General features: G+C 36.8%; 1 protein-coding gene across 5 annotated transcripts in view; it reads left to right on the top strand.

Moving 5' to 3' along the window:
* MID1 (midline 1) overlaps positions 1-26056 on the top strand; it is a 230442-nt gene that overhangs the window by 182429 nt on the left and 21957 nt on the right. For all 5 annotated transcript variants that reach the window (XM_058184611.1, XM_058184614.1, XM_058184615.1 and 2 more), the window contains exon 3: positions 15224-15319. In XM_058184611.1, coding sequence (XP_058040594.1) covers positions 15224-15319 — 96 coding nt within the window. The remainder of the gene's footprint in view (positions 1-15223; positions 15320-26056) is intronic.

Consider the following 26056-nt stretch of genomic DNA (forward strand, 5'->3'; position numbering starts at 1 on the left):
TAGCTCAGGGAACAAAGCTGTTACAGAATCTGGTAGTCTGCTAGAAATACTTCAAAACCTCCTCCCAGAGGGGAGCAACAGAAACAGACCATGAACTGGGTGTGTGGGGTCTCTAACAATTCTTTGAGCTCTAAACACATAGTACTTAGAAGGAGTGTCCTGAATGACAGGAAGCGAGCTTTTCTATAATCTTTTTGGCTGTCCTTACCACTCTCTGAATGAACTTTCTCTCTGAAGCACTGCAGCCACCAAACCAAACAGTGATGCAATTTGTTAAAATGCTCTCAATTGTGCCTCTGTAAAAAGTGGCCAGGATAGAGGGAGAAAGATTTCCTGTTCTCTTCATCCAATGCAGGAAATGTAGATGCTGGTTTGCACACTTCACTAAGGAAGATGTCTGGAGAGACCAGTTCAGAGTGTTAGTTATCTGCATCCCCAGATACTTAATACTGTGGTTCTCTACAATTGCATCCTTGATACTGAGTATGACCATGCCAGCTCTTTCTAAAATCTAAATTGATCTCTTTTGTTTTATTAACATTTAGAACTAGGTTATTTTTATTGCACCAGTCCACCAGAGCCTTCACCTCTTCCCTATAAGCATCTTCATTGTTGTTTCGGATAAGACCCATCATTGCTGTGTCATCTGCATACTTCACAATATGATTTGTAGCAAATTTGGCACAGCAGTCGTGGGTCATCAAGGTGAACAGTAGCGGACTCAAGACACAGCCCTGTGGGGAACCTGTACACAAGGAGGTGGAATTGAAAACGTTTGTTCCAACTCGCACAAACAAGGGCCAACCAATAGGAAATCCAGTATCCAATTAAATAGAGGAGTATTAAAACTTAATAGGCCCAGTTTGTTCACCAAATGCTGAAGAATGATTGTTTGAACCCCAAACTAAAATCAAGAAATAGCATTCACACAGGAGTATTCTCCTCCTCCATGTGTGCCAAGCTAAGATGAAGCACATAGGAAAGTGCATCATCTATAGAGTGGTTCTTCCAATAGGCAAACTGTAATGAGTCAAATGTAGGGGGAAGGCATGAAACTATCTAGTCCAATCTTTCAAAACACTTCATCATAATGGAAGTGAAAGCAATTGGATGGTAATCATTAAGGCATGTGATATAGTTTTTTGGGCACTGGTACAATGATGGCAGTATTAAAACATGATGGAACCATGGCTTAATGCAACGAGAGGTTGAAGATGTCTGTCAGAACAGTGGCCAGTTGATCAGCACACTCCTTAAGTACTCGCCCAGGGATATTATCAGGACCAACAGCTTTCTGAGTATTGACTTTCTGCAGGATCTTCCGAACAGCAATTGTATTAAACCTGACTGCTTGCTCATCAGGGAGGGGAACAGCCTTCCTTGCTGGAACATTGATTCTGGCCTCAAACCAGCCAAAAAGCATATTCAGCTTGTTTAGAGAATCTGTGTCATCCTTACATATCAGAAAAGCTGTCTTATATAATGACCCAAATACGTCTCGAGTTCCTAGGACCTTGAAATAAGTTCTGTACTTTCTGACTATATCCCCGCTTTGCTGCTTTTTAGCATGTCTCAGATCAGCTCTTGCTATTCTAAGTGCTGCCACATCACCTGATTTGAAAGAAGTATTTCTCACCTTCAACATTACACAGACCTCCTGTGACATCCAAGGTTTCTCATTTGCTCGTATGACAAAAGTCTTAAGAACACTGACATCCTCCATACACTTTTGCATATAAGCAGACACAGTAGAAGCCATTATGGGGGGGGAGATGATATTGGTCTCAGAAGATTAATTTCTAAATTAATACATAAAGAGTGAAAAGTGTCTTTTCCAAGATCATTCAGAGAATTTATATCATTTAAGTAGAAGTGTGAAAGACCAGAAAAGCAAAAAATTGCAAGAAGAAATCCCATGGGTTTTTATTCTAGCATTTCCTAATGGAAAAATGGATTATGAGGTATTTCCTAATATATCATTTGTAAATGATACATTACAATTAGAACATAGGTCAACAGTTTGCAAAAAAAAGGCAATTTGGGGCTGTATGATCAGTAAATCACCGGAAGGCTCATTTAATTCTTTCTGCATTGATAGTCTGTAATTAAGCATAATTACAGTTCTGCTTATCACTGTTAAGGAGGAATTAGAGAAAGTGGAACAGGTTTAGAGAAGGACAACATAAACTACCAAGATTCAGAAATGTAAGCTCTTTTAAAAGAAAATTAAGGAATCTGAAATGGTTAGCTTTGAGAAAGGAGAATGAGGACAATAATGTGATATCACTCTTTAAATACCTGAAAAGAGGCATACAAAAAATTTCAGGACTTGTCCTCTGCCACTCCCCAATACATGAAATAGAATGATAAACTTAAGTTACAGAAATATTGATTCAGATAAAATTTTACAAACTTCCTAAATAATAGCTTTGGATGTTAGAATCATACACCTAGAGAAATATGGGTTTCTCTTTGACATATAATTGAGGAGAATTTGGGTAGCTCTGTCAGGAATATATTTTTGCAATAAGTAACGGCTGGATTAATTAGTGTATACATTTCTTTTAAGATAAAACCCCACTATTCCTTTATTTAATTATTAAATACTAAAGAAAAATAAGCTTCTATTAATACATGTTTTTGTTTAAGGACAATAAATTGAATTATGTTGCATATACCATATTAGATTTCCATATTTGGAGCCTCCTTTAAGGCTTTTATTTTATTGCCCTTTTTCTTCTGTAAACTTTATTTTCATAATAATAAACCTGTGGTATAAAATTAAATCATGTTTTAAAAACTGTAGTGTAATTTACTTATTCCAACCATCCAATCTTTAAAATGGTATTTTTTTTCTTTCTATTTAAAAAACCAAGCCTAATTATAGCTTTTTATAAGTAAATCCAATTTTATATACCAAATTTTCCAGAGATAGGCATCTGTGATTGACCTGTTTAAATTAATATCCATCTGGCTTGCCTGACTGTAAGCTATCATTGGTTTAAAGATGCAGATTTCATCTACTGTATAGTGCTTATGGCCAAATATCTAGTTTTGCAACCATATATACGCAAAATGCAAGAGAGAGACTCAGGCACCAATGTGATAAGTATCTGACATTCTGTTTGGACATTTACTGTTTTTTAACCTAACCTATCAAGGTAGTTGTACATGGAAATGGTATTTTCAAATTGTTTATATCATGTAGCAAAATAAGGAAATAAGATCTGAATATTATTCTTGGCATAGTGCTCATTTTTCTATCAGTCTGATTCAAAAAGTCTCTTTCAAGTCAAGCTCAATTTTTGGTAACTACTTGAAACATATCTCTTACAGTTTACTTGACAGCAGTATGGAAATGTTTTGTCAATGTTTTCCCAGTTTACCTTTAATCCTTTATTCTGGAGATTTCCATCCAAGTATTCTCTAAAGTTGATTCTGATAGAAGAGAATATTTGTAGCTCAGGAGTAAAGTGTAAGGTCCTTGCGGCTCTCTGAATTTAGTGGGGTTGTTTTGTTTTGTTTTGTTTTTTGTTTCGTTTTTTGCAGATGTTTCATTACCAAACTAAGTGCACTCACTGATGATGTTACTTAGTTAAGTAATGAACTGTCTGTAAGAAAACCAACAAGCTCAAAGAGCACCAAGAACCCGAAAGAATTGATCCTGCTTAGCTTCTGGTCCAAAGTCTGTCATAAACTCCTGCCTCCTGAAACTCAAAGGAATATACCCCTGTAGATATTTAATTCTGTATGCTATACAGCATATATATACACACATATACAAACACATCTATTTATCTTTGAACCAGATATGTGAGATTAATAAAAAATGATCACGGTGTAATTTTTTTAGGCAAAAGTAATGTTACTTTTCTTGTTCTTTTCACCAGTTTTCTTCCATTGGGTTTATTACCCTTCTTAATTCTACCTTGTTCTTTATTGAAAAGCACTAATATAAAAAAATCTAATTATTTGGGAATTCTATCCATAGGAAATATAAATAGAAGTTAAAATATATCCCCTTATTTAATAAAAATGACAAACAGAACCACTTGGTGGTCATGTCTTGACATTAGTGTACCCCACTCTGAAACTAGCTTAATAAATATACAGTTGTGTTTATATAAATGATTTTGACCTTATAATGTATATCCATTGGTTAAAAAATTATATAGATTAATGTTCCAGAAGAATGAAAACCACATACCCAGTGATGTGCAGTTCATGCATACATAGATAGATGCCCCATTCAGTCCTTCAAATTGACATATGAAACAATAGATGATTCACTTTACTCCCAGGCATTTAACAATGCTAAACTGAACTACTTGAAATTAATTATATGATAAATTATAACCAAACAGGTAATTTTACATGGAAATGGTATTTTCAAATTGTTTATATCATGTAGCAAAATAAGGAAATAAGATCTGAATATTATTCTTGGCATGGTGCTCATTTTTCTATCAGTCTGATTCAAAAAGTCTCTTTCAAGTCAAGCTCAATTTTTGGTAACTACTTGAAACATATCTCTTACAGTTTACTTGACAGCAGTATGGAAATGTTTTGTCAATGTTTTCCCAGTTTACCTTTAATCCTTTATTCTGGAGATTTCCATCCAAGTATTCTCTAAAGTTGATTCTGATAGAAGATAATATTTGTAGCTCAGAAGTAAAGTGTAAGGTCCTTGTGGCTCTCTGAATTTAGTGGGGTTGTTTTGTTTTGTTTTGTTTTGTTTTTTGTTTCGTTTTTTGCAGATGTTTCATTACCAAACTAGGTGCACTCACTGATGATATTACTTAGTTAAGTAATGAACTGTCTGTAAGAAAACCAACAAGCTCAAAGAGCACCAAGAACCCGAAAGAATTGATCCTGCTTAGCTTCTGGTCCAAAGTCTGTCATAAACTCCTGCCTCCTGAAACTCAAAGGAATATACACCTGTAGATATTTAATTCTGTATGCTATACAGCATATATATACACACATATACAAACACATCTATTTATCTTTGAACCAGATATGTGAGATTAATAAAAAATGATCACGGTGTAATTTTTTTAGGCAAAAGTAATGTTACTTTTCTTGTTCTTTTCACCAGTTTTCTTCCATTGGGTTTATTACCCTTCTTAATTCTACCTTGTTCTTTATTGAAAAGCACTAATATAAAAAAATCTAATTATTTGGGAATTCTATCCATAGGAAATATAAATAGAAGTTAAAATATATCCCCTTATTTAATAAAAATGACAAACAGAACCACTTGGTGGTCATGTCTTGACATTAGTGTACCCCACTCTGAAACTAGCCTAATAAATATACAGTTGTGTTTATATAAATGCTTTTGACCTTATAATGTATATCCATTGGTTAAAAAATTATATAGATTAATGTTCCAGAAGAATGAAAACCACATACCCAGTGATGTGCAGTTCATGCATACATAGATAGATGCCCATTCAGTCCTTCAAATTGACATATGAAACAATAGATGATTCACTTTACTCCCAGGCATTTAACAATGCTAAACTGAACTACTTGAAATTAATTATATGATAAATTATAACCAAACAGGTAATTTTACATACAAAGTTGGAGAAGATTATTTTTTATCTTTTGATAAAAAAGATAAAAAACTGTTCTACCAATTTGTCTTCTGTGCTATTAAATATTACAGTAAATTCCTGTGTGCATGTTATTTTCCAAACTTGTATTGGAAACAAGTTTCCCTTTCCCCTGTCCTTTTCATGCCGGAAGCACTTTTAGGGCACTTCTGGGTTGACCCCAGAGAGACTAGCCAAAATGTATAAAGGGATTTCTAATCTGAAATGGTTAGCTTTGAGAAAGGAGAATGAGGACAATAATGTGATATCACTCTTTAAATACCTGAAAAGAGGCATACAAAAAATTTCAGGACTTGTCCTCTGCCACTCCCCAATACATGAAATAGAATGATAAACTTAAGTTACAGAAATATTGATTCAGATAAAATTTTACAAACTTCCTAAATAATAGCTTTGGATGTTAGAATCATACACCTAGAGAAATATGGGTTTCTCTTTGACAGATATAATTGAGGAGAATTTGGGTAGCTCTGTCAGGAATATATTTTTGCAATAAGTAACGGCTGGATTAATTAGTGTATACATTTCTTTTAAGATAAAACCCCACTATTCCTTTATTTAATTATTAAATACTAAAGAAAAATAAGCTTCTATTAATACATGTTTTTGTTTAAGGACAATAAATTGAATTATGTTGCATATACCATATTAGATTTCCATATTTGGAGCCTCCTTTAAGGCTTTTATTTTATTGCCCTTTTTCTTCTGTAAACTTTATTTTCATAATAATAAACCTGTGGTATAAAATTAAATCATGTTTTAAAAACTGTAGTGTAATTTACTTATTCCAACCATCCAATCTTTAAACTGGTATTTTCAAATTGTTTATATCATGTAGCAAAATAAGGAAATAAGATCTGAATATTATTCTTGGCATGGTGCTCATTTTTCTATCAGTCTGATTCAAAAAGTCTCTTTCAAGTCAAGCTCAATTTTTGGTAACTACTTGAAACATATCTCTTACAGTTTACTTGACAGCAGTATGGAAATGTTTTGTCAATGTTTTCCCAGTTTACCTTTAATCCTTTATTCTGGAGATTTCCATCCAAGTATTCTCTAAAGTTGATTCTGATAGAAGATAATATTTGTAGCTCAGAAGTAAAGTGTAAGGTCCTTGTGGCTCTCTGAATTTAGTGGGGTTGTTTTGTTTTGTTTTTGCAGATGTTTCATTACCAAACTAAGTGCACTCACTGATGATGTTACTTAGTTAAGTAATGAACTGTCTGTAAGAAAACCAACAAGCTCAAAGAGCACCAAGAACCCGAAGAATTGATCCTGCTTAGCTTCTGGTCCAAAGTCTGTCATAAACTCCTGCCTCCTGAAACTCAAAGGAATATACCCCTGTAGATATTTAATTCTGTATGCTATACAGCATATATATACACACATATACAAACACATCTATTTATCTTTGAACCAGATATGTGAGATTAATAAAATGACAAACAGAACCACTTGGTGGTCATGTCTTGACATTAGTGTACCCCACTCTGAAACTAGCCTAATAAATATACAGTTGTGTTTATATAAATGCTTTTGACCTTATAATGTATATCCATTGGTTAAAAAATTATATAGATTAATGTTCCAGAAGAATGAAAACCACATACCCAGTGATGTGCAGTTCATGCATACATAGATAGATGCCCCATTCAGTCCTTCAAATTGACCTGTGGATCATATCCAGCCCACGGGGTGCTTAGATCTGGCCCGCAGGGCCACCCTGGTAACAGCGAAGGACCAGCCTGCGGTGCCTCTGCCAAGAAAAACAGAGCTCCATTTTCTCTGACAGAGGGTTGCAGGAGGCTGTTGCCGCTGAAAATGAGCTCAGGAGCCTGTTTTCACTGGCAGAGCATTCGGGCTGCCACAGATGCCCCCTGACATGAGTGATGATGAGCTGGCCATGCCCACCCTGGCCCTCCGAGGTCAAACACAACCCTGATGCTGCCCTCAATGAGATCAAGTTTGACACTCTTGTTCTATGCAATAAATATAATAATAGATGGTTAACAGAGGGATATGAAGATTAGTGTAATGTTTAGCTCAATCTGTTGACTGATTTCCTCTTTCTTTATACAGGAGGATATTTATTCTTTGTAAAGGGGTGGAGAATTTATTGCTTTTTCTTTTCTTTCAGCCCCCAGCCAGGGTGGATCTTACATGTTAAATGTTAAATTTAATTGACCACTTTTTCCTCTCTTTTTTTGTGCACTATTTTTTCTTTGTTGTTCTCGTTAGGGTTGAATGCATGTGTTTGTTTAGTTTCATTTTGCTTGTGTATTTTACTGTTTTATATTTTATTTTCTATGATAAAACAATATTGCTTTTAAAAAAAGAAATTTTGGGCTCAATTGTGGTTGTTAGTTGAGGACTATCTATATTACTAATTTAATGTAATATAGATCATATGAGTTATACTTCTTTTCAAGATAATAGTAGTGTTATATATTTGTATTATCTTTGCTTTTTCTCTAAAATCATAGTGCACTCAACTGTTTAATAAAAATTCAGCAGTGAAACCTGTAAATTTAAACAAATAAACCAATTCACAAGGGTAAAGTGAACTTAGGCTTCTTGGTTGTTCTTAATAGCTGACACAGTAAAATATTATATTTTTATTTGTATACAATAAGGGACCAAGACAAGAAATATTTAATACAATGCAAGGGTTCACTGAAAGCAATTTTTCTCCTTTTTGAGGAAAATTTATTTCAGAGAATAAATAAAAATCCAATAATAGATGGTTTTAGATGCCTGCATTCTAAAACAAGGGTATCCACTGTATCTCTTTTCTGAGGTTATGTTGCAAATAAAAAATTCTAACTTTAACTAAAATAAGTGGCATTATCATTCCACCTGATATTAGGTTAGCCATGACACTGCTGGTCTTTCACACAAGGCCCTAAAAACTTGTTTTATGCTTGGCCAGAAGCCCTGTGACTGTGATATAGTCTTGATATTGTTGAAGATTTTTAATGAAACAGCTGCTATGTTTTTTATTGTGTATTATGTATTTTATTATAAGCCACCCAGAGTTACATATATGAGATCAGTGGCTGCATAAATCAAAGAACTTAATAATTTAATAGATAATTATACAGTGAGTGTGTGTTTAAATGTTCTGAAGTTCTTTCTTGGGCTTTCATGTGCTTAAGCATTTTATTGGTTTATTATTTTGAGCTTGGAGTTTACTCCAACCTCCAAAAGTAAATCATCCTTCAACAATAATGTTCAGAAATGCAGTTGGCAGACAAAGCTGCAGAACATTATGATTGTATAACTATAACCTTGTTGCTGGTATCCTTAAGATTTATATTGACTGTTTCCCTATGACTATCATTAAGTGTTGTACCTTATGATTCTTGACAAATGTATCTTTTCTTTTATGTACACCGAGAGCGTATGCACCAAGACAAATTCCTTGTATGTCCAATCACAGTTGGCCAGTAAAGAATTCTATTCTATTCTATTCTATTAGTACACATTATTCCAACATTGATTGGGATGGTTCCTTGCAAATATATTCTATCTCAAGTTTTATTGCTAACACAAAAGATCTTGAATGTTCATGGGCATAAGTCTTGTATAATCTTCCTTTTCTTGTTTGACACAACATGGTAAACGTTGTATACCACATAAACATTGTATATCTGTTGATCCTGATGGCAGCTTTTCTTGATAATTTTAATCATCGATAAATAGCTCATTAATGGGATTGTGCATGGTTTGAACAATGCGCAACAATGATCAACCTATTGTTCCCATATTATGCTTTATCTCTGACAGACATCTAGATTTTTGAGCAGTGAAAAAAACCACTTGTTTTAAAACATTGATTTCCCAAAAAAGAAATGATTAACTGACAGGGTAACTACAGTAAAACACAACAGTTTTTAATAGATGTTCTGCTGCTCTGAAAATAATATTTCTTCAGAAGTCAACTATTTAAATACAAAGTATGTCAGTTTAATTTATTTCCTAGTATGCTGATGACTGAGAATTTTTTGGGACAGGTGGGAGGAATAACAACACAAATCTAGAGTTTCACACAGAAGGCATCATCTTTCAGTTTTGTTAAATGTTAGAGAACGAAATTGAGTCTTCAGTCTAAAGACTGAATGTAGTCCCTTTCAGTGAATAAGAGTAATGCAGAGTAAAAAACAAGGTGTATTCATCATTTATTAAACAGACTGCAGGCAAACAGTAATTTACTTATATTAATATAACTCATTAATAGTGCTGTTCAGTGAAACGGGGAAAGTGAGCAGTACATAAGTAAAAGGATTTGGTGCACAATTCCATTTATCCTGATCTTTCTGAAATATGTATCTTGAATGTTTAGAGACCTTAATGTTTAGAGACCTTATTCTGAAGAGAATTTGATGTGTTGATGGAAGAGCAATGATATGAAAGACTTCCGCTTTGGCTCCGCTTCGTGAAGAACTCCCTAGTCTGTAAGCTGTCAGGACATCGTAAATCTGAGTCCGACAGCTGGATTCTTTCCTTCGGGTAAAGGAGGAAAGTTGAGCAATTAGGTTTGAGGTAGAGATGCCCTAATAAGCTTTTAAAGCTTGTGGGAAGTTCTCCTTCTATAACCTGATAAGCTCCTGGCTAGGAGAGGCATTTGCCTTTATGGCGAACAAACGAAGCATCCAATTTCCACGACAGGAATTGTTTTAATGATGGATTGGAACGTGGACGGAGCAGAAACTGGCGTTCTAGCACCTGTGTGCCCCTGAGGATTTATTTGCTGCGAAGATAGGAGAGAAGAAAGCAAATGGCGGTTTTGTGGAATGTGTGTTCTGAAAACAAAAGTAGAAATGCTTATTAACGTTTAGTGTTGAAATAGAAGAAAGAAGATACACAGAAACATACTGACTAAACGGAAGATATGAGAATTTTATGATTTATATTTTTTCTTTTTCTTTGGGATTATACTGATTTAGAAGAAAGATTTTTTGAAATTTTTTCTTTTCTAAATATTTTTTTTTCTATTGACCTGTTATTAAGTTATATTTAAAAAAAAAAAAGGCTTTTAAGCAAATAGTGCTAAAAGTGTGTTGAAAAAGAAGATATATAGGAAGATACTGACTAATTGGAAGAAATGAGAATCTTATGATTTATATTTTTTCTTCTTCCTTGGGATTATAGTGATTTATAGGGTTTCCCTGCCGCCTTGAAAGAGGCGGTGGTGAGACCCCTCCTTAAGAAGCCCTCCCTGGACCCAGCTATTTTGGGTAATTATCGTCCAGTCTCCAACCTTCGCTTTGTTGCGAAGGTTGTAGAGATGCGGCGACAGCTACCCCAATACCTGGATGAAGATGTCTATCTAGACCCGTTCCAGTCCGGCTTCCGACGCGGATACAGCACGGAGACAGCTTTGGTCGCATTGGTGGATGATCTCTGGAGGGCCAGGGACAGGGGTTATTCCTCTGCCCTGGTCCTATTAGACCTCTCGGCGGCGTTCGATACCATCAACCATGGTATCTTGCTGCGCCGGCTGGGGATTGGGAGTGGAGGCACCGATATCGGTGGTTCTCCTCCTATCTCTCCGACCGGACGCAGACGGTGTTGACGGGGGCAGAGGTCGACCGCGAGGGCCTCACTTGTGGGGTCCCACAGGGTCGATTCTCTCGCCCCTGCTGTTCAACATCTACATGAAGCCGCTGGGTGAGATCATCAGTGGTTTCGGGGTGAGATACCAGCAGTACGCTGATGATACCCAGCTGTACTTTTCCACCCCGGCCACCCCAATGAAGTTGTTGAAGTGCTGTCCCGGTGTTTGGAAGCCGACGGGTCTGGATGGGAGAAACAGGCTCAAGCTTAATCCTCCAAGACGGAGTGGCTGTGGATGCCGGCATCCCGATTCAGTCAGCTGCAGCCGCAGCTGGCTGTCGGAGGCGAGTTATTGGCCCCAGGACAGGGTGCGCAACTTAGGCGCCTCCTGGATGATCGGCTGTCGTTTGAAGATCATTTGACGGCCGTCTCCAGGAGGCCTTCCACCAGGTTCGCCTGGTTCGCAGTTGCGCCTTCCTTGATCGGGATGCCTTATGCAGTCACTCATGCTCGTTACCTCTCGCTTGGATTACTGTAATGCTCTCTACATGGGGCTCCCCTTGAGGTGCACTCGGAGGCTTCAGTTAGTCCAGAATGCAGCTGCTGGTGATAGAGGAGCTACGCCAGAGTTCCCATGTAACACCGCTCCTGCGCAGACTGCACTGGCTGCCTGTGGCCTTTCGAGTGCACTTTAAGGTGTTGGTTACGACCTTTAAAGCGCTCCATGGCTCAGGACCTGGGTACTTACGGGACCGCCTGCTGTTACCACATGCCTCCCACCGACCCGTACGCTCCCATAGAGAGGGACTTCTCAGGGTGCCGTCCGCCAAACAATGTCGGCTGGCGGCCCCCAGGGGAAGGGCCTTCTCTGTGGGGGCCCCCACACTCTGGAACGAGCTTCCCCCGGGTTTACGTCAAATACCTGACCTTCGGACATTCCGTCGCGAATTGAAGACACATCTTTTTATTCGCGCGGGGCTGGCTTAAATTGGATTTTAAAAGTGAATTTTAGCAATTTTAAATGGGGTTTTAATTGACGGTAATTTTTAACTTCAGGCTAATTTTAAATAAGTTTTTTAAAGGTATTTTAACGTGTATATTTGTATTGTTGGTTTTATCTTGCCTGTACACCGCCCTGAGTCCTTCAGGAGAAGGGCGGTATAAAAATCAAATAAAATAAATAAATAAAATAAATAAAATTTAGAAGATAAGTTTTTTGAAACTTTCTTTTATAATTTTTTTTTTTTTTGCTTTCTTTTTCTTGGTCTATTATTAAGTTATCCTCTTTTTTTTAAATGGCTTTTAAGCAAATAGTGCCAAAAGTTATTAAAAATTTTGAAATTTCTTCAGCTCAGATTCAAAAATTAAAAGAAGAAATCAAAAAGGAAGTAAGAAATTTTTTACAGGAGTTTTTGGAGAGTCACTTTTTAGAAATAGATCAAAAATTTGACGAAATAGAGAAAGAGATGTTGGATTTCAAGGAAGTGGTGGAAGAGCAGAAGAGGGAAATGAAAATGGTAAAGGATGCAATTGCGCAAATATTAAGTTCTTGTATTCAGATGCAGGATGATCTTGCAGAATTTAATAAAGCTAATTTAGAGCTGCAAAGGAAAATAGAAGAAATTCGAAAAGATCAAAATAATTGGAAGTTAGATAATAAGATGGAAGATATAAAGGCAAAGGTAGATAGGGCAGATGAAGAAAGAGTAATATTACAATATAGATTAATGGAATATGCGATAAGGGTGAGGGGGTTGAAACAAAATAGGAAGGAAAATTTAAAGGAGATTTTTACGCAAGCCTTTGCACAGATAAAGGGTGTGGAGCCAGAAGATTTTGAGATTAATATTGAAAGAATTTATCGTGTTAATTCTTGGTGGGCAAGACAAAATAGAGTACCTAGGGATGTGGTTATTTATTTTACAACTAAAAAGGTTAGGTATGAAATTTTGCAAGCCTTTTATAAAATAAATTTCAGATATTGGGACAAGATATAAAATGATGAAGGAAATTCCTCCTAAAATGTTAAGAAACAGAAGAGAATTTGCTTTTTTGGTGGATGAGCTTAAGAAATATCAGATACATTTTAGATGGGAAGTCCCAATGGGTTTGTCAGTGAATTTTAGAGGTAGAAAGTATTTTCTTAATTCTGTTATGAAAGCGAGACATTTTTATATTAATGTTTTAAAGAGTGGGAATCCTTTGTTGTTAGATGCTAAGTTAACTGGTTTGGAAATGATGGAAAATAGAATGGGAGAGGGGAGGAATGTTTAAGATGTGAATAGGATGATTATGGTTAATTTTTGGAATTGATCTGTTTAGGATATAAATTATAGGATTTGTGTTATTTGCTATTTGTATGGTATAAATCTATAGGATGATATTACTCAATTGTGAAGGTTGAAAAGTGAAATTTATGAATTTAGATAATGTGGATGTGATGATTTTAATTGTTTACTGTTATATTGTGGATGTAGTCTAAATGATTATTTGTTTGATATTTGATTGATGGAGTAGTATTGGAAGATTGAATATTAAATCTTATGACAATTGAAGAAATATATAAGTGATGAAAACTTGAATTTGAGAAGCTGGATTGTAATTTAAGAAATGGATTTATGAAATCTGAAGGAATATACAAGTGGAAAAAAATTTGAACTTTAGAAGATGGACTAATTTTTAAAATGGACTATAAGACTATAAGAAGAATGGACATTAAATGTTATGGCAATTGAAGAAATATATAAGTGATAAAAATTTGAGTTCGAGAAGACTGTAATTTGAGAAATGGACTTATGAAACTTGAAGGAATACATAAGTGGGGGAAAAAAAATTGAATCTGAGAAGATGGATTAATTTTAAAAAATGGACTGTAAGAAGAAGCAATATGTGAAGTTGGTATTGTTTCTTTCCTTTTTATTATTCTTTCCTATCTTTTTATTTTTATTGTGAGGATCTATAGTTTTAAATTTTTAAGGTGGGAGGTTATGTATATTTTGTATACTTTAGCTTGTGATTGTTGGTTATAATACCCGTATTTGCTCCGGGAAGTCTGGGGGAAGGGGAGGAGGGGAAGGGGAAATGAATCAACAAGTGATACATGGACTGATTATTAATGTACAGTAATTTTGAAGACATGAAATTAAAAAATTAAAATGATATTGGGGATGCTCGACTGCCATTTCGGGAAGAAAAGGAGAGAGGAGTAGAAGGAGGGAAGAAAGTAGATAGGAAAGTGTAGAGAAGGAGAAGGGGAATAAGAGGGTTAGATAGGGTGGAAGAAGGGAGGAGTGGAGAAGGAGGAGAGGAAGTAGTAAAGTGAAGGGGATGAAGGATGGGAAAGTAGTAGAGGGTAGAGAGGGAAGTTGTGTAGAAAGGAAGTGGCAGTCGGGCAGGCCTGAATTAGTAATAAATAAAAATTAATGATTAATGATGGATAATAGTTTGTACATAAATATGATGTTGAAAAATGGAAATAAAAAAAATTATTTACAAAAAAAAAAAAAAAGGAAGAGCAATGATATAACTTCTCTGAAGAAGTTGGGCGTGCTTGTTTTTAAACATTATGTGAGTGTGAGCATGTCTCTGTGTGTGTATATGTGGGTGTGTATATATACATTGATCTGCTACTGAGAAGATATATAGTAATAGATATTAATTAACATTATAATTATGGCTTTTACTCTGATTGAATTGAAAGGAGAAATCCTGATGTGAGAAGGTCAGGATGGAGAGTTCCAAGTATTTATGGAATATATATTTTAGCCATTTTCTACCCACTGCAGGATGAAGGCCTTTTCTGCATGTTTCCAACCAATACAGTCCTGGGCTTTCTTTTGCCAATTGGGCCCATAATACTTGTTGCTGTGGCCAATTCATCTTCTTTTAGGTCTCTTTCGTGGGAGGGAGAGAGAGAGAAAAGGGGAAGGAGGGAGAGAGAGAGAGAGAGAGAGAGAGAGAGAGAGAGAGATGTATTTACATGAACTATTTTTTATTGGATTATATGTAATGCCAAATACTATACTCATTCTTTTTTTTTTTAACAGCAAAATTTAGAAAGTAATCTTACCAGTCTTATCAAAAGAAACACTGAACTGGAAACACTTTTGGCTAAATTAATTCAAACTTGTCAACATGTAGAGGTAAGTAGTAATTTCAGTGATATTTAATTCATAATTGTTTCTGAATATGTGACATTATGTTTTACAGACTTTTAAAATAATATTACAGTTTGAAAACATATGTATTCATTTATTTTATATATACCTATTTCTTTTTGTTTTAACCGTTCTGTCGTGTCTGACTCTTGGTGACTTTATAGGCAAGTATACACCTATTATGAAGTTGAATATGGACCAAATAGATAATTTAGTATCTTCTTTATAGAGTGGTCAAGTAAATGTCATGGAGATTTCACTGTTGGAAAATATGTATAATTTTGCTTTGAATAAAATAGCATTTGTTTATTGTTAACACACTTGTAAAAAAAATCAATAAAAGACAAAATATTTCCAATAGTTAAAGGCAAATTATATAAAAACCATTTTAATGTATGTATACAATTCATTTAATGGTTAAATTATAAAATGAAGGAAAAAATAATTCCTGTTTTTCTAGAATATATTGTCCTACCAGTAGAAAAAGTAGACTGATCAATTATTTTATGTTAATATATTGTTTTAGTTATATTCTCTGGTGGTTTCTTTGAAGTCTGGTAGAAATAAAGTTGGAATGAACAATTGGTAACATGAAATACAGATTGCTTTGTGCAGTAAACAAGCTGTAAGTGAATTCATACATGATGACACGTGAGCCCAAGAGATTTCACAACATCCTGGCATGAACTAACTGTATGCTGTAAAATATCCTCCATAATTCTTTGTGCCACACAGAGGCTCTTTAACAGATAGATTAATGTGGATAGGATTCCCTGGTGATAAAAAAAATGAACTTCATAATTAAAATGCATTATTTCCAATTTTAACTGTCCTTAAGTGTCACAGGGCCTCTGTTTTACTCTTGACAGTCATATCAAAAAAGTAAATTCAATTGCTAATATAGTATTGCTATTTATTTATTTGCTGCTCATCTAACTATAAGTTTATATATAACTCAAGAGAAAAAATCTACTGTTCATATTTTATTAATTGTCCATAAAAATAATGAACAATTATTTTAAAATAATTAAGATATTTACAGTAATTTTCTATTAGTATACCTGATGGCGCAATGCAGTAGAATGCTGCATTGCTGTGCTGTCCCACTCACTCACTCTCTCTCTCTCTCTCTCTCACACACACACACACACATGCAGCAAGAGTTCTACAGTTGTTTATTCAGACCCCACGATCAGGTCATTAGAAAGTACCCCCTTCTCCATAGTGTGGCAATGGGAGGTGCCATTCTGGGTTATAACAGTCTCTAGCCTATGGTCCGAGTTGAAAAAATTCTGAGGATCTGCCTCCCTGGGAGTCAATGGGAACTGAGTCCAGCGGGCGCACATGAAGTCCAGGAAAGCAGTCCTTGAGTCAGACAGGTCAGGATACATGGCACAAGCACACAAGGCATGGAACTAGGCATGTTGCTCCTGCAACGCTCAAGTCCTTGGGGCAGGATTAAGTAGGCGATGCTAGTGCAGCCCTTTCCAAGAGGCAAGGTTGCCTCCTTGCAAGTAGTCTAGCCAACCAGTATTGTGCCTATCTCCTCTCTGCCCCAATGTGTCCTTGGATCAGGAGGAGATGTAGACTCATCTTCCTCCTCCAAACCTATGTCCAGAGTGGGGTCCAGGAGTGGATCCATGACAATTGCAGGGTAACTGCCCACAGTCTGGAGTTCGATCCTGATGGGGCTTGAAGTTGACTCAGCCTTTCATTCTTCTGAGGTCAGTAAAAGGAGGACCCAGATTGTTGGGGTCAATATGCTGTTTCTGTAAACTGCTTAGAGAGGGCTGTAAAGCCCTGCGAAGAGGTATATAAATCTAAGTGGTATTGCTATACTGTAATTTTATTATAAAAGTAAATATGGCATAATTATTTTTTTAGTTTAAATTTTAATCAACTTATCATCTCAAAAATAACTGATACTGATTTATAAGTAAGTCTAACAATGAATTACAATAAAGGACTCATAATTCAATGTGTGTGCCCTAATATTTTTCTAATTTATTAGAAAGTATCATCATGGCTATCTTTAGATATACTGTGTAGCAAACAAGCACAGTAATAGCATAAGAAAAATGGAGGGACTCCATACTTCTAAATGTGTGACTACTAACTGCTTCAGGACTTGATCTGGAAGTTGTCCAGATTAAAGAAAGCTGCTCAGTGACCATTCAAAGTTAAAAGTAAAACCTTTTCCTAAGCTGCTTTTGGCCACAATGCAGTGTTAACCATAAACAGTGTTAAATGCAAATTAACAAACTCAGCTCTGAAATCTAAATTAATCTATTCATGGCTGCTGCCTGTAACTGACAAGACTTTAATTAGTTTCATACTTTCAGTTTTTGTTTGCCCCCTGAATGGCTCTAGACTTGGAGGCAAGGAGCCATCCTAGCACATTTCTTTTGAAATGCATCATTGTGTGCCTGTTTACTTTCTTGTAATCCTTTCTTCTCTAATAAATGTAAATACAAACAATTCTCTTCTTGCTTATTATCCCATAAGTGGGGGCAATCATTCCAAAGAGTGGCAGAGTGCAATAAAGCGCTATATTTGTCCTTTTACCCAGCTTCATCATGACTCCAGAAATTTTCCCTACCATTTGAGCTTGCCTAGCTGCTTGGAATTATAGCTTTCTGATGCTGAAAAGCAAAAGAAAGCTGAAATAAAATTTGAAGCACAATCACACTTTTACATGATTTTCCACATAACAACTGCATCATTTAGCATCTGAGTTGTCAGTCCCAGTTGTGATTGCTAAACAACTAAGGAGCCATGGTGCCTCAGTGGTTAGAATGCAGGCTAACTCTGTCCAAAGCCAGGAGTTCAATCCTGACCAGCTCAAGGCTGACTCAGGCTTTCATCCTTCAGAGGTCGGTAAAATGACCCAAATTTTGGGGGGCAAATATGCTGATATTTGTAAACCACTTAGAGAGTTCTGTAAAGCACTATGAAGTGGTATATAAGTCTAAGTGCTATTGCTATAGTGCTATTGCTAACCAAGGATTACCTGTTTACTAATTCTGGAAAACAAAGCCTGGAAGAACTTTTGAGAACTATCCTGCTTGGCTCAAACAAAGTTGGAACAGGGATTAAATTTTGGAATGGCTTTTAGGTGATAGATAAAACTATGAGTTACCTGTCAAAATAATTGACTAAATTGTTTTTAAAAAATGGGACAAGGGTTACACAAATACTGTATATAATTGGACGCTATCAAAATATCACAGATTTTGAGAACCCCTGTGTTACATCATTGTCAGTCTTCAGTAACTGCAATCAAATCCTATTAATCCTGGTCCACCAACAAAATTTATGAATTTAGGTGTTTAGGTGTTTTATATATTGTTATGATACTTTGAAATACTGATATTTTCCTATGGGTTGGATTTCAGCCATTTTCTAACTTCTAAAAGAACTATTTCCCTTTTTGAATTGGCTGATATTTTATAAACTACATATAAAGAAGCTTCCTTTTTAATTTGTGTGTGTGTGCGCATGCGCTAATTTGAGGCATAAAAAATTAGTTTGTATTTAGACTTGACATACTCAGACCAAGGAATGAAACCAGAATATTAAACTAGAATAAAGAATGGAAAAAGAAAAGAAACTTGTTCCCAAGATATTTCTCCCTGTCTTCTTAATTTATGAAAACTGATGATGGTGTCAATTGCTTTTTATATAATGACACCAAACAATTATTAATGGTTTACTGGGTTTCTATGGGGGTAACACCATAATGGCCTGAAGTAATTGCCAAGGGGAAGTATATTTCAAATTCTTCATCCTACCAATTAAAGCCTTCCTGCAGTTGAATGACATATGAATCATGAAAATAATTACCTAAAATTATTTGCACCCACATGTTCACAGTAATCATTATAATCATGTCTTAATTTATTTTGTTAATTTCTAAGGCCAGTGGGCCTTTATTGGGTTTGTCCAGAGTGTAGCCCAGGCAATTAAATGTTGTTGGTGCCTGGCTGTTTTTCCCAAATTTTCACTTATTTATGTCTATGAAAATTACTCGTAGTTAGCTGGAGTTTTCTTTGGCTTAGACAGACAGAGCTGGCTGGAATTCCAGACAATTTTAGGCTCAGTTTACCTCCAATTCAGCCATTACAACATCAAATGGTAGCTCAGTGGCTATGGAAGGGCTCCTGAATCAAGATATATTTCAAACTAGGAGTGGTCTTTTCAAAGAAACGCAAGAATTTGCAAAGATGGATTAATAATATTTGTAATATTATATATTAAAATATATATTTTTATATTCTAAATATAAATATACTAAAATATTGTTCAGTTCATACATTTTCTCAAGATTTTACATGTGCTCTTGGGTTCCTGTGTATATATCTTAACCATTTAGAATTTCAGAATGATTGGGGTAAATGTTACACATCTCTAATATAATTTTTTTCTGTAAGAAAGAAGAGTAAAGAAGGGTAGGTTTCAATGCATTCAAAATAAGCTCCCATACAGCCTATCTTAGAAACTTTGAATGAATGAAACAGCTCTAACATTAAAATCAAGAGCTGAGAGCAAATACTTTGATTAGATGGGTGCATATTGCTTTAACATAACATAACATAACATCAGAGTTGGAAGGGACCTTGGAGGCCTTCTAGTCCAACCCTCTGCCCAGGCAGGAAACCCTACACCATCTCAGTCAGATGGTTATCCAACATTTTCTTAAAAATTTCCAGTGTTGGAGCATTCACAACTTCTGAAGGCAAGTCGTTCCACTTATTAATTGTTCTAACTGTCAGGAAATTTCTCCTTAGTTCTAAGTTGCTTCTTTCTTTGATCAGTTTCCACCCATTGCTTCAAAGCACCTCAGGTGCTTTGGAGAACAGCCCGACTCCCTCTTCTTTCAATACCCCTGAGATATTGGAACACAGCTATCATGTCTCCCCTAGTCCTTCTTTTTATTAAACTAGACATACCCAGTTCCTGCAACCGTTCTTCATATGTTTTAGCCCCCAGTCCCCTAATCATCTTTGTTGCTCTTCTCTGCACTCTTTCTAGCTTTATATCATTACAGATTATAAACAAAATACCCTTTGGTTAGACAAGAAGAACTTAGGTAGCTATAAGAGCTGATTCAAAATTAGTGCTTTTGCATAACTGGTATTTCTGATGATCTGAAGTAAATATGTAGATATTGTTTCATATTATATATTCTTTTCAAACATTATATCAAATACATGACCCTTCTTATATTTAATCCACCCTTTACTTACAGCTTTTCAGACTGTATCAAGAAAGAAGCTGAGCTGAACCCCTAAACCAGGGGTGTTAAACTCATGGCCTGTGGGCCAGAGGCATCATGTGCTGGCCTTGCCCATCCCTGTTTTAGTGAAGGGAGGGAAAGTCGCAATACGTCACGTGACAACAACAAAATGACAACCGAGTTTGACACCCCAGCCCTAAACTTTAAATATATCATCTTGAAAATAAATTAACCCTATAGTATTACCTGTTGGATCATTAGCCACAGCTTTTGGCTAGTGAGAAACTTATGCAGCAAAAATTCAAAACCAAGCAATTTTTTGCAAGCAGCTCTGATTTCTTACAAGAGGGAACTTGCATTTCTTTTCTTCCTTGGCTTTAAACCTATTGTCCAGATCTTCCCTTTTGAGCATTGCAGCAGCTATTGAAGTTGTATTTTTCATAAAGAGCACAAGCCAATCATATCCATTTGGTTATCTGAGCAGAGATCAGGGATCCTCTCTATGTCATTTGCTAAAGGACTGCTGGAAATGTGGACACTGTCTCCTTTCTCTATATTGTATATGTTGGTCCAGCAAGGGGGAGAGAATGTTTTGAAATGTGTTTGGCATTTATGAAAATCCTGCATTATTTACTCAAGAGAATGAAATTGTTTCAGCCTGTTGCACAGAACATAATCGGAAGACAGCTGTGGAAAAATCAGGAACAATTAGCCAGAGAGAATGGGGAGGAAACCTGTTTTCCTGGACTGTAGCTGATTTAAAAATCACAGTTTTAGCCAATGTTTCTTAACCAATCGTGGGATCACGTACAAAAATTATTCTTAGATTATACAGCACCGGAAAAGCAATTTTACTCTAGGTTTTGAAACTCAGCTGTGCTCTTTCTATTTATAGTGAAAACACTTTAAAGTTAGTTGTAGACATCTATTTTAACATAACTTCAGGATCCACATACAAGACTTGGGTCAAAAGAGATGGTTTGTTTTAAGTCCAAGTTCTGTAAACCCTTGAGAACAAGGTGAACAGGTTATCTTGATAAAGCTGTCCTGCACTGGGACTGCAAACCTCATTTATGGAAATCTTCAGGGCAGGATAACATTAAGCTTACAAGGAGCATTAGTGCTATTTAAGATATGTTGCAGTCTCCTTTCTTATGTGCTAGTCAAATCAAAAATCCCCAAAGAAAAGGAGAATGTAGAAAAGTGAAACAGAGATGGATGTTTTTTAAAAAAGCAAAATAGAATTTCATTACAGATAATGTAATTGCCAGTATTTTCAAAAGACTTCTGTCCTGTAACAAAGACGTCTTTTAAGTCCAGTCAAAATGGGTCTCTGCCTTCAGTTTTTCCATGAAATAGACTAAGAAAAATCTCTTGTTTGTGGCTGAGCAAAAATTAGAACTATGCTGGCAGCCTGTATCCAAATGCACTACATTAACCGATAATAGGTTTTTGTTTGTGGCAAAACAAATAATAATGTTCTCTATGTCCCTTTATGTAGCACAGCACTGTTCTTTATCTTTTTTTTAAAAAAAATTACAAATTTAAATTTTTGAACAGTTCAACTGTTTCTTAGAAAAACACAAGAAGCAGTAATAATACAAAATGTTTGAAGGTAGTCCTTGACTTAAATTGGGACCAGAATTTTGAGTGCTAAATGATACAGTCATAAAACAAAACAGCACATGATTACATCACTTAGCAACAGCAATTCTGGCACTCCCCATTGCAGTCATTATACAAAGGCAGGCAGCCATTAGAGAACCTGTCCCAATCCTGTCAAGCCAAGCCATTTCAGGCTTGGTTCCTTCCAGCCCTAAACCTCAGTAAAGTGAGGAACTGCCTCCACCTCTCCCCTAGCAGCTCCCCATCTCTGCCTTTTTGTCATTCTGTATCCTGCCTTACTGGGCAGCAAGCAGCCCCAGAACCATATGGTTATGGGATTGCAAGAAGCCCTTGAGCCATCACACAACATGACACCATGGTCAACTGCCTCAGCTTCGCAGTGGAAAGCTTCAACATCCAAGAAGCCCCACAAAATGCCAGCAAACATTCATTCACCCGGTTGTCTTCTCTCCAATTCCCTGTGCTGGCATTTTGCCTTTTGAATCCAGCTGCTGAAACAGATGCTTCTTGGTTGTTTTGTTCTCTCCTTTTTGGATCTGTGGTCCAGTTTCTCTGGTGAACACTCTCTACACAGGGCTTCCCAGCCTGCCCCAGCAGCACCAGAACGCAGACTGGGGAGGGCCCAGCAAATGCCATTAAGTGTCAACAAGCATTTGTTTGCCCAGCTTTCTCTTCCAGTTCCCTATATTGACCTGTTATGGCTGAAGCAGAATCAATTCACAGCCTTCGCTGTCTGCTTTTCACTGCCTTTGCAGTCTCTTTTTCAGACCCGTGACCACCATGTCACCCTGGACACTTCAGCTTTTCTGGTAGAGACATGGTTTCCCAATCTGGTCTAGCGACACAATACAAATATGAATGTCAGTCAGTGGGAAGGCTGGAAGCTGTTTACCTAATGAAAAAATGGCAGGGGTTGGCTTGCGCTTCCTGCATGTGGTTCTCTGAGACAACCCTCAGCATTTTCCCATTGGAAAATCCTTGCTTAGAGTTCCTGGTGCTGTAGCTTGCTGGGGCTTCCTTTGTGCCATGTACAAGGGTGAGTTCAGGTAGATGAGTCTTCCAGGTGACTTTATGCTGCACCGAGGATTAAGGGTTTCTTGCAGTCCCAGAACTGCATGTGCCAAGAAGCCCCTGAGCTGCAGCATGGCAAGCAGCTGCGAAGTCATTATTTATTTATTTTATTTTTTATTTTATTTGCATTTATATCCCGCCCTTCTCCGAAGACTCAGGGCGGCTTACACTATGTTAGCAATTGTCTTCATCCATTTGTATATTATACACAAAGTCAACTTATTGCCCCCAACAATCTGGGTCCTCATTTTACCTACCTTATAAAGGATGGAAGGCTGAGTCAACCTTGGGCCTGGTGGGACTTGAACCTGTAGTAATTGCAAGCAGCTGTGTTAATAACAGACTGTCTTAGCAGTCTGAGCCACCAGAGGCTCAGCCAATATCTATAATAATTATAGATATTATAAAAATTATAAAATATAATTATAAAGTTATAAAATATATATATATATATATATATGTTTTCTGAGGTTTTCACGGGTGTTTGTATGTAGATCTTTGGTTGTTCGGGTTTTCTCCCGTGTAAAATTGGAAATGTCTTGGCAACGTTTCGACGAAATCTCATTCGTCATCTTCAGGCTTCAGCTTCGTGCTTCTGGGAGCAATGTATGATCGCAGCTGTTTCTTCCTTTTAACTGCTAGTGGGGGTTTGAACTGATTGGGTGGGAGCTTGGCTGTGCTCTGATTGGATGGAGGTTTTTTTGTGCTCTGATTGGCTGGGGGTGTGTCCTGTTTGGGTGGGGCTTAGTTGTGCTCAATTTAGTCTGTGTTGCAGGGGGATTTGAGCTGGTGAGCTGCATAACTGTTGTTTGGCTTTGTGGTGGTGCTACATCTTCATAGTGGGTGTCAGTCTGCTGCATGTATGGATTGGAGGGATTTGAAATGGCTAATGTTGCAGCTGCGGTCTGGCTTCTGGTCCTTGGTCGTGCTTCATGATCAGTGTGGGTTTGGGTCTGCTTTCTGGGTGGATGTGCGGTGGTGACATCCTGTGTGGACCTCGTGAGTGTGGGTCTGGTGTCATTCCTCGTGTTAGGGACTCGTTTGTCAATAAGGGCGGGTTTCCAAATGGCTGGTAGGCGGGAGGTATCATCTCGTTTGTTCATGCTGTGTGGGCGTTTTTCTATCTCAATGGCGTCTCTGATTATTCTGTTGTTAAAGTGTTCAGTTTTGGCGATAGTTCTGGTCTTTTTAAAGTCAATATCATGTCCTGTGACTTTAAAGTGTTGGACCAGGGAAGAAGTTGGTTCCTCTTTTTGAATGAGTTCTTGTGTCCTTCAATGCGTGCACTTATTCTGCTGTTGGTTTGTCCAATGTATGTGGTGGGGCAGGCGGTGCATGGGATTTCATATACTCCTTGATTTTCTAACTCAATTTTGTCTTTGGGGTTTCTTAGGATGGTGGATATTTTTGGTTTGTGCAGAATGCTGTCTTGATGTTGTGTTTGTGGAGGATCTTGCTGATTCTGTCTGTGGTGCCTTTTATATATGGGAGGAGGGCTGTGCCGTTTTCTTGTTCTCTGTCTTGGATTTTAGTGGGGGTTCTTTTGGATTAGCTTGGTAATCTTATTTCTTTGGAATCCATTGGATGTTAGTACGTTAGTGAGAGTGTCTAGTTCGGTTTTAGGTGTTGTTCGTCAGCTAAGCATTTTGTTCTGGAGATGAGTGTCTTGGCTACGGAGTTGATCTGTGCTGGGTGGTGGTGTGAGAGTGCAGATAGCGGTTTGTGTGTGTTTTCTTCTGGTAGATGGTGTGTCCTAGGGAGCCATTGGGTTTCTGTAGACTAAGACATCCAGGAAGGAAGTTGGTTGTTAACTTCTGTTTCCATGGTGAACTGTATTTTGGGGTGTAGGCTATTGAGGTGTGTGAGGAAGTTGTCAAGTTTTTCTTTCCGTGTGGCCAGATTATGAAGGTGTCGTCTACATATCTGAGCCAGAGTTTGGGTTTGTGATCAGATTTTCTAGAGCTTGGGTTTCAAAGTGTTCCATGTAGAGAGCATTACAGTAATCCAAGCGAGAGGTAACGAGCGCATGAGTGACTGTGCATAAGGCATCCCGATCAAGGAAGGGGTGCAACTGCCGAACCAGGCGAACCTGGTGGAAGGCCCTCCTGGAGACGGCCGTCATATAGTCTTCAAACGACAGCCGATCATCCAGAAGGACACCTAAGTTGCGCACCCTATCCTTTGGGGCCAGTAACTCGCCTCCAACAGCCAGCTGCGGCTGCAGCTGACTGAATCGGGGTGCCGGCATCCACAGCCACTCCGTCTTGGAGTGTATACATACACATACGTATGTGTTTGTGTATACAAACATACATACACATACGTATGTGTTTGTGTATACAAACATACATACACATACGTATGTGTTTGTGTATACAAACATACATACACATACGTATGTGTTTGTGTATACAAACATACATACACATACGTATGTGTTTGTGTATACAAACATACATACACATACGTATGTGTTTGTGTATACAAACATAGGTGAATAAATGTTCAGATGTGTAAATGCCTGTAAAACGTAGTGTTTAGCATGTGATCTCTTTGTGAGCAATTAATTTTTGTCAGAGAAATTGAAAATGGCTGTTAAAATTTCACTGTACTATATGAAAATAAGGATTGGTGTATTAACAGAAATAACAGTAAATTCAATGCATAGAATGTGCAGAAATGAATAAACTAACACTAGCGATTAAGGAGCAAGAACAAACTGAATACTATATGACATGGGACTTATTTTATCAATGGTTAGATAACAAAATGTAAGTTAGAAACAGAGA

The sequence above is a fragment of the Ahaetulla prasina genome, chromosome 5, assembly GCF_028640845.1.
Source record: "Ahaetulla prasina isolate Xishuangbanna chromosome 5, ASM2864084v1, whole genome shotgun sequence".
Taxonomy (NCBI): Eukaryota; Metazoa; Chordata; class Lepidosauria; order Squamata; family Colubridae; genus Ahaetulla; species Ahaetulla prasina.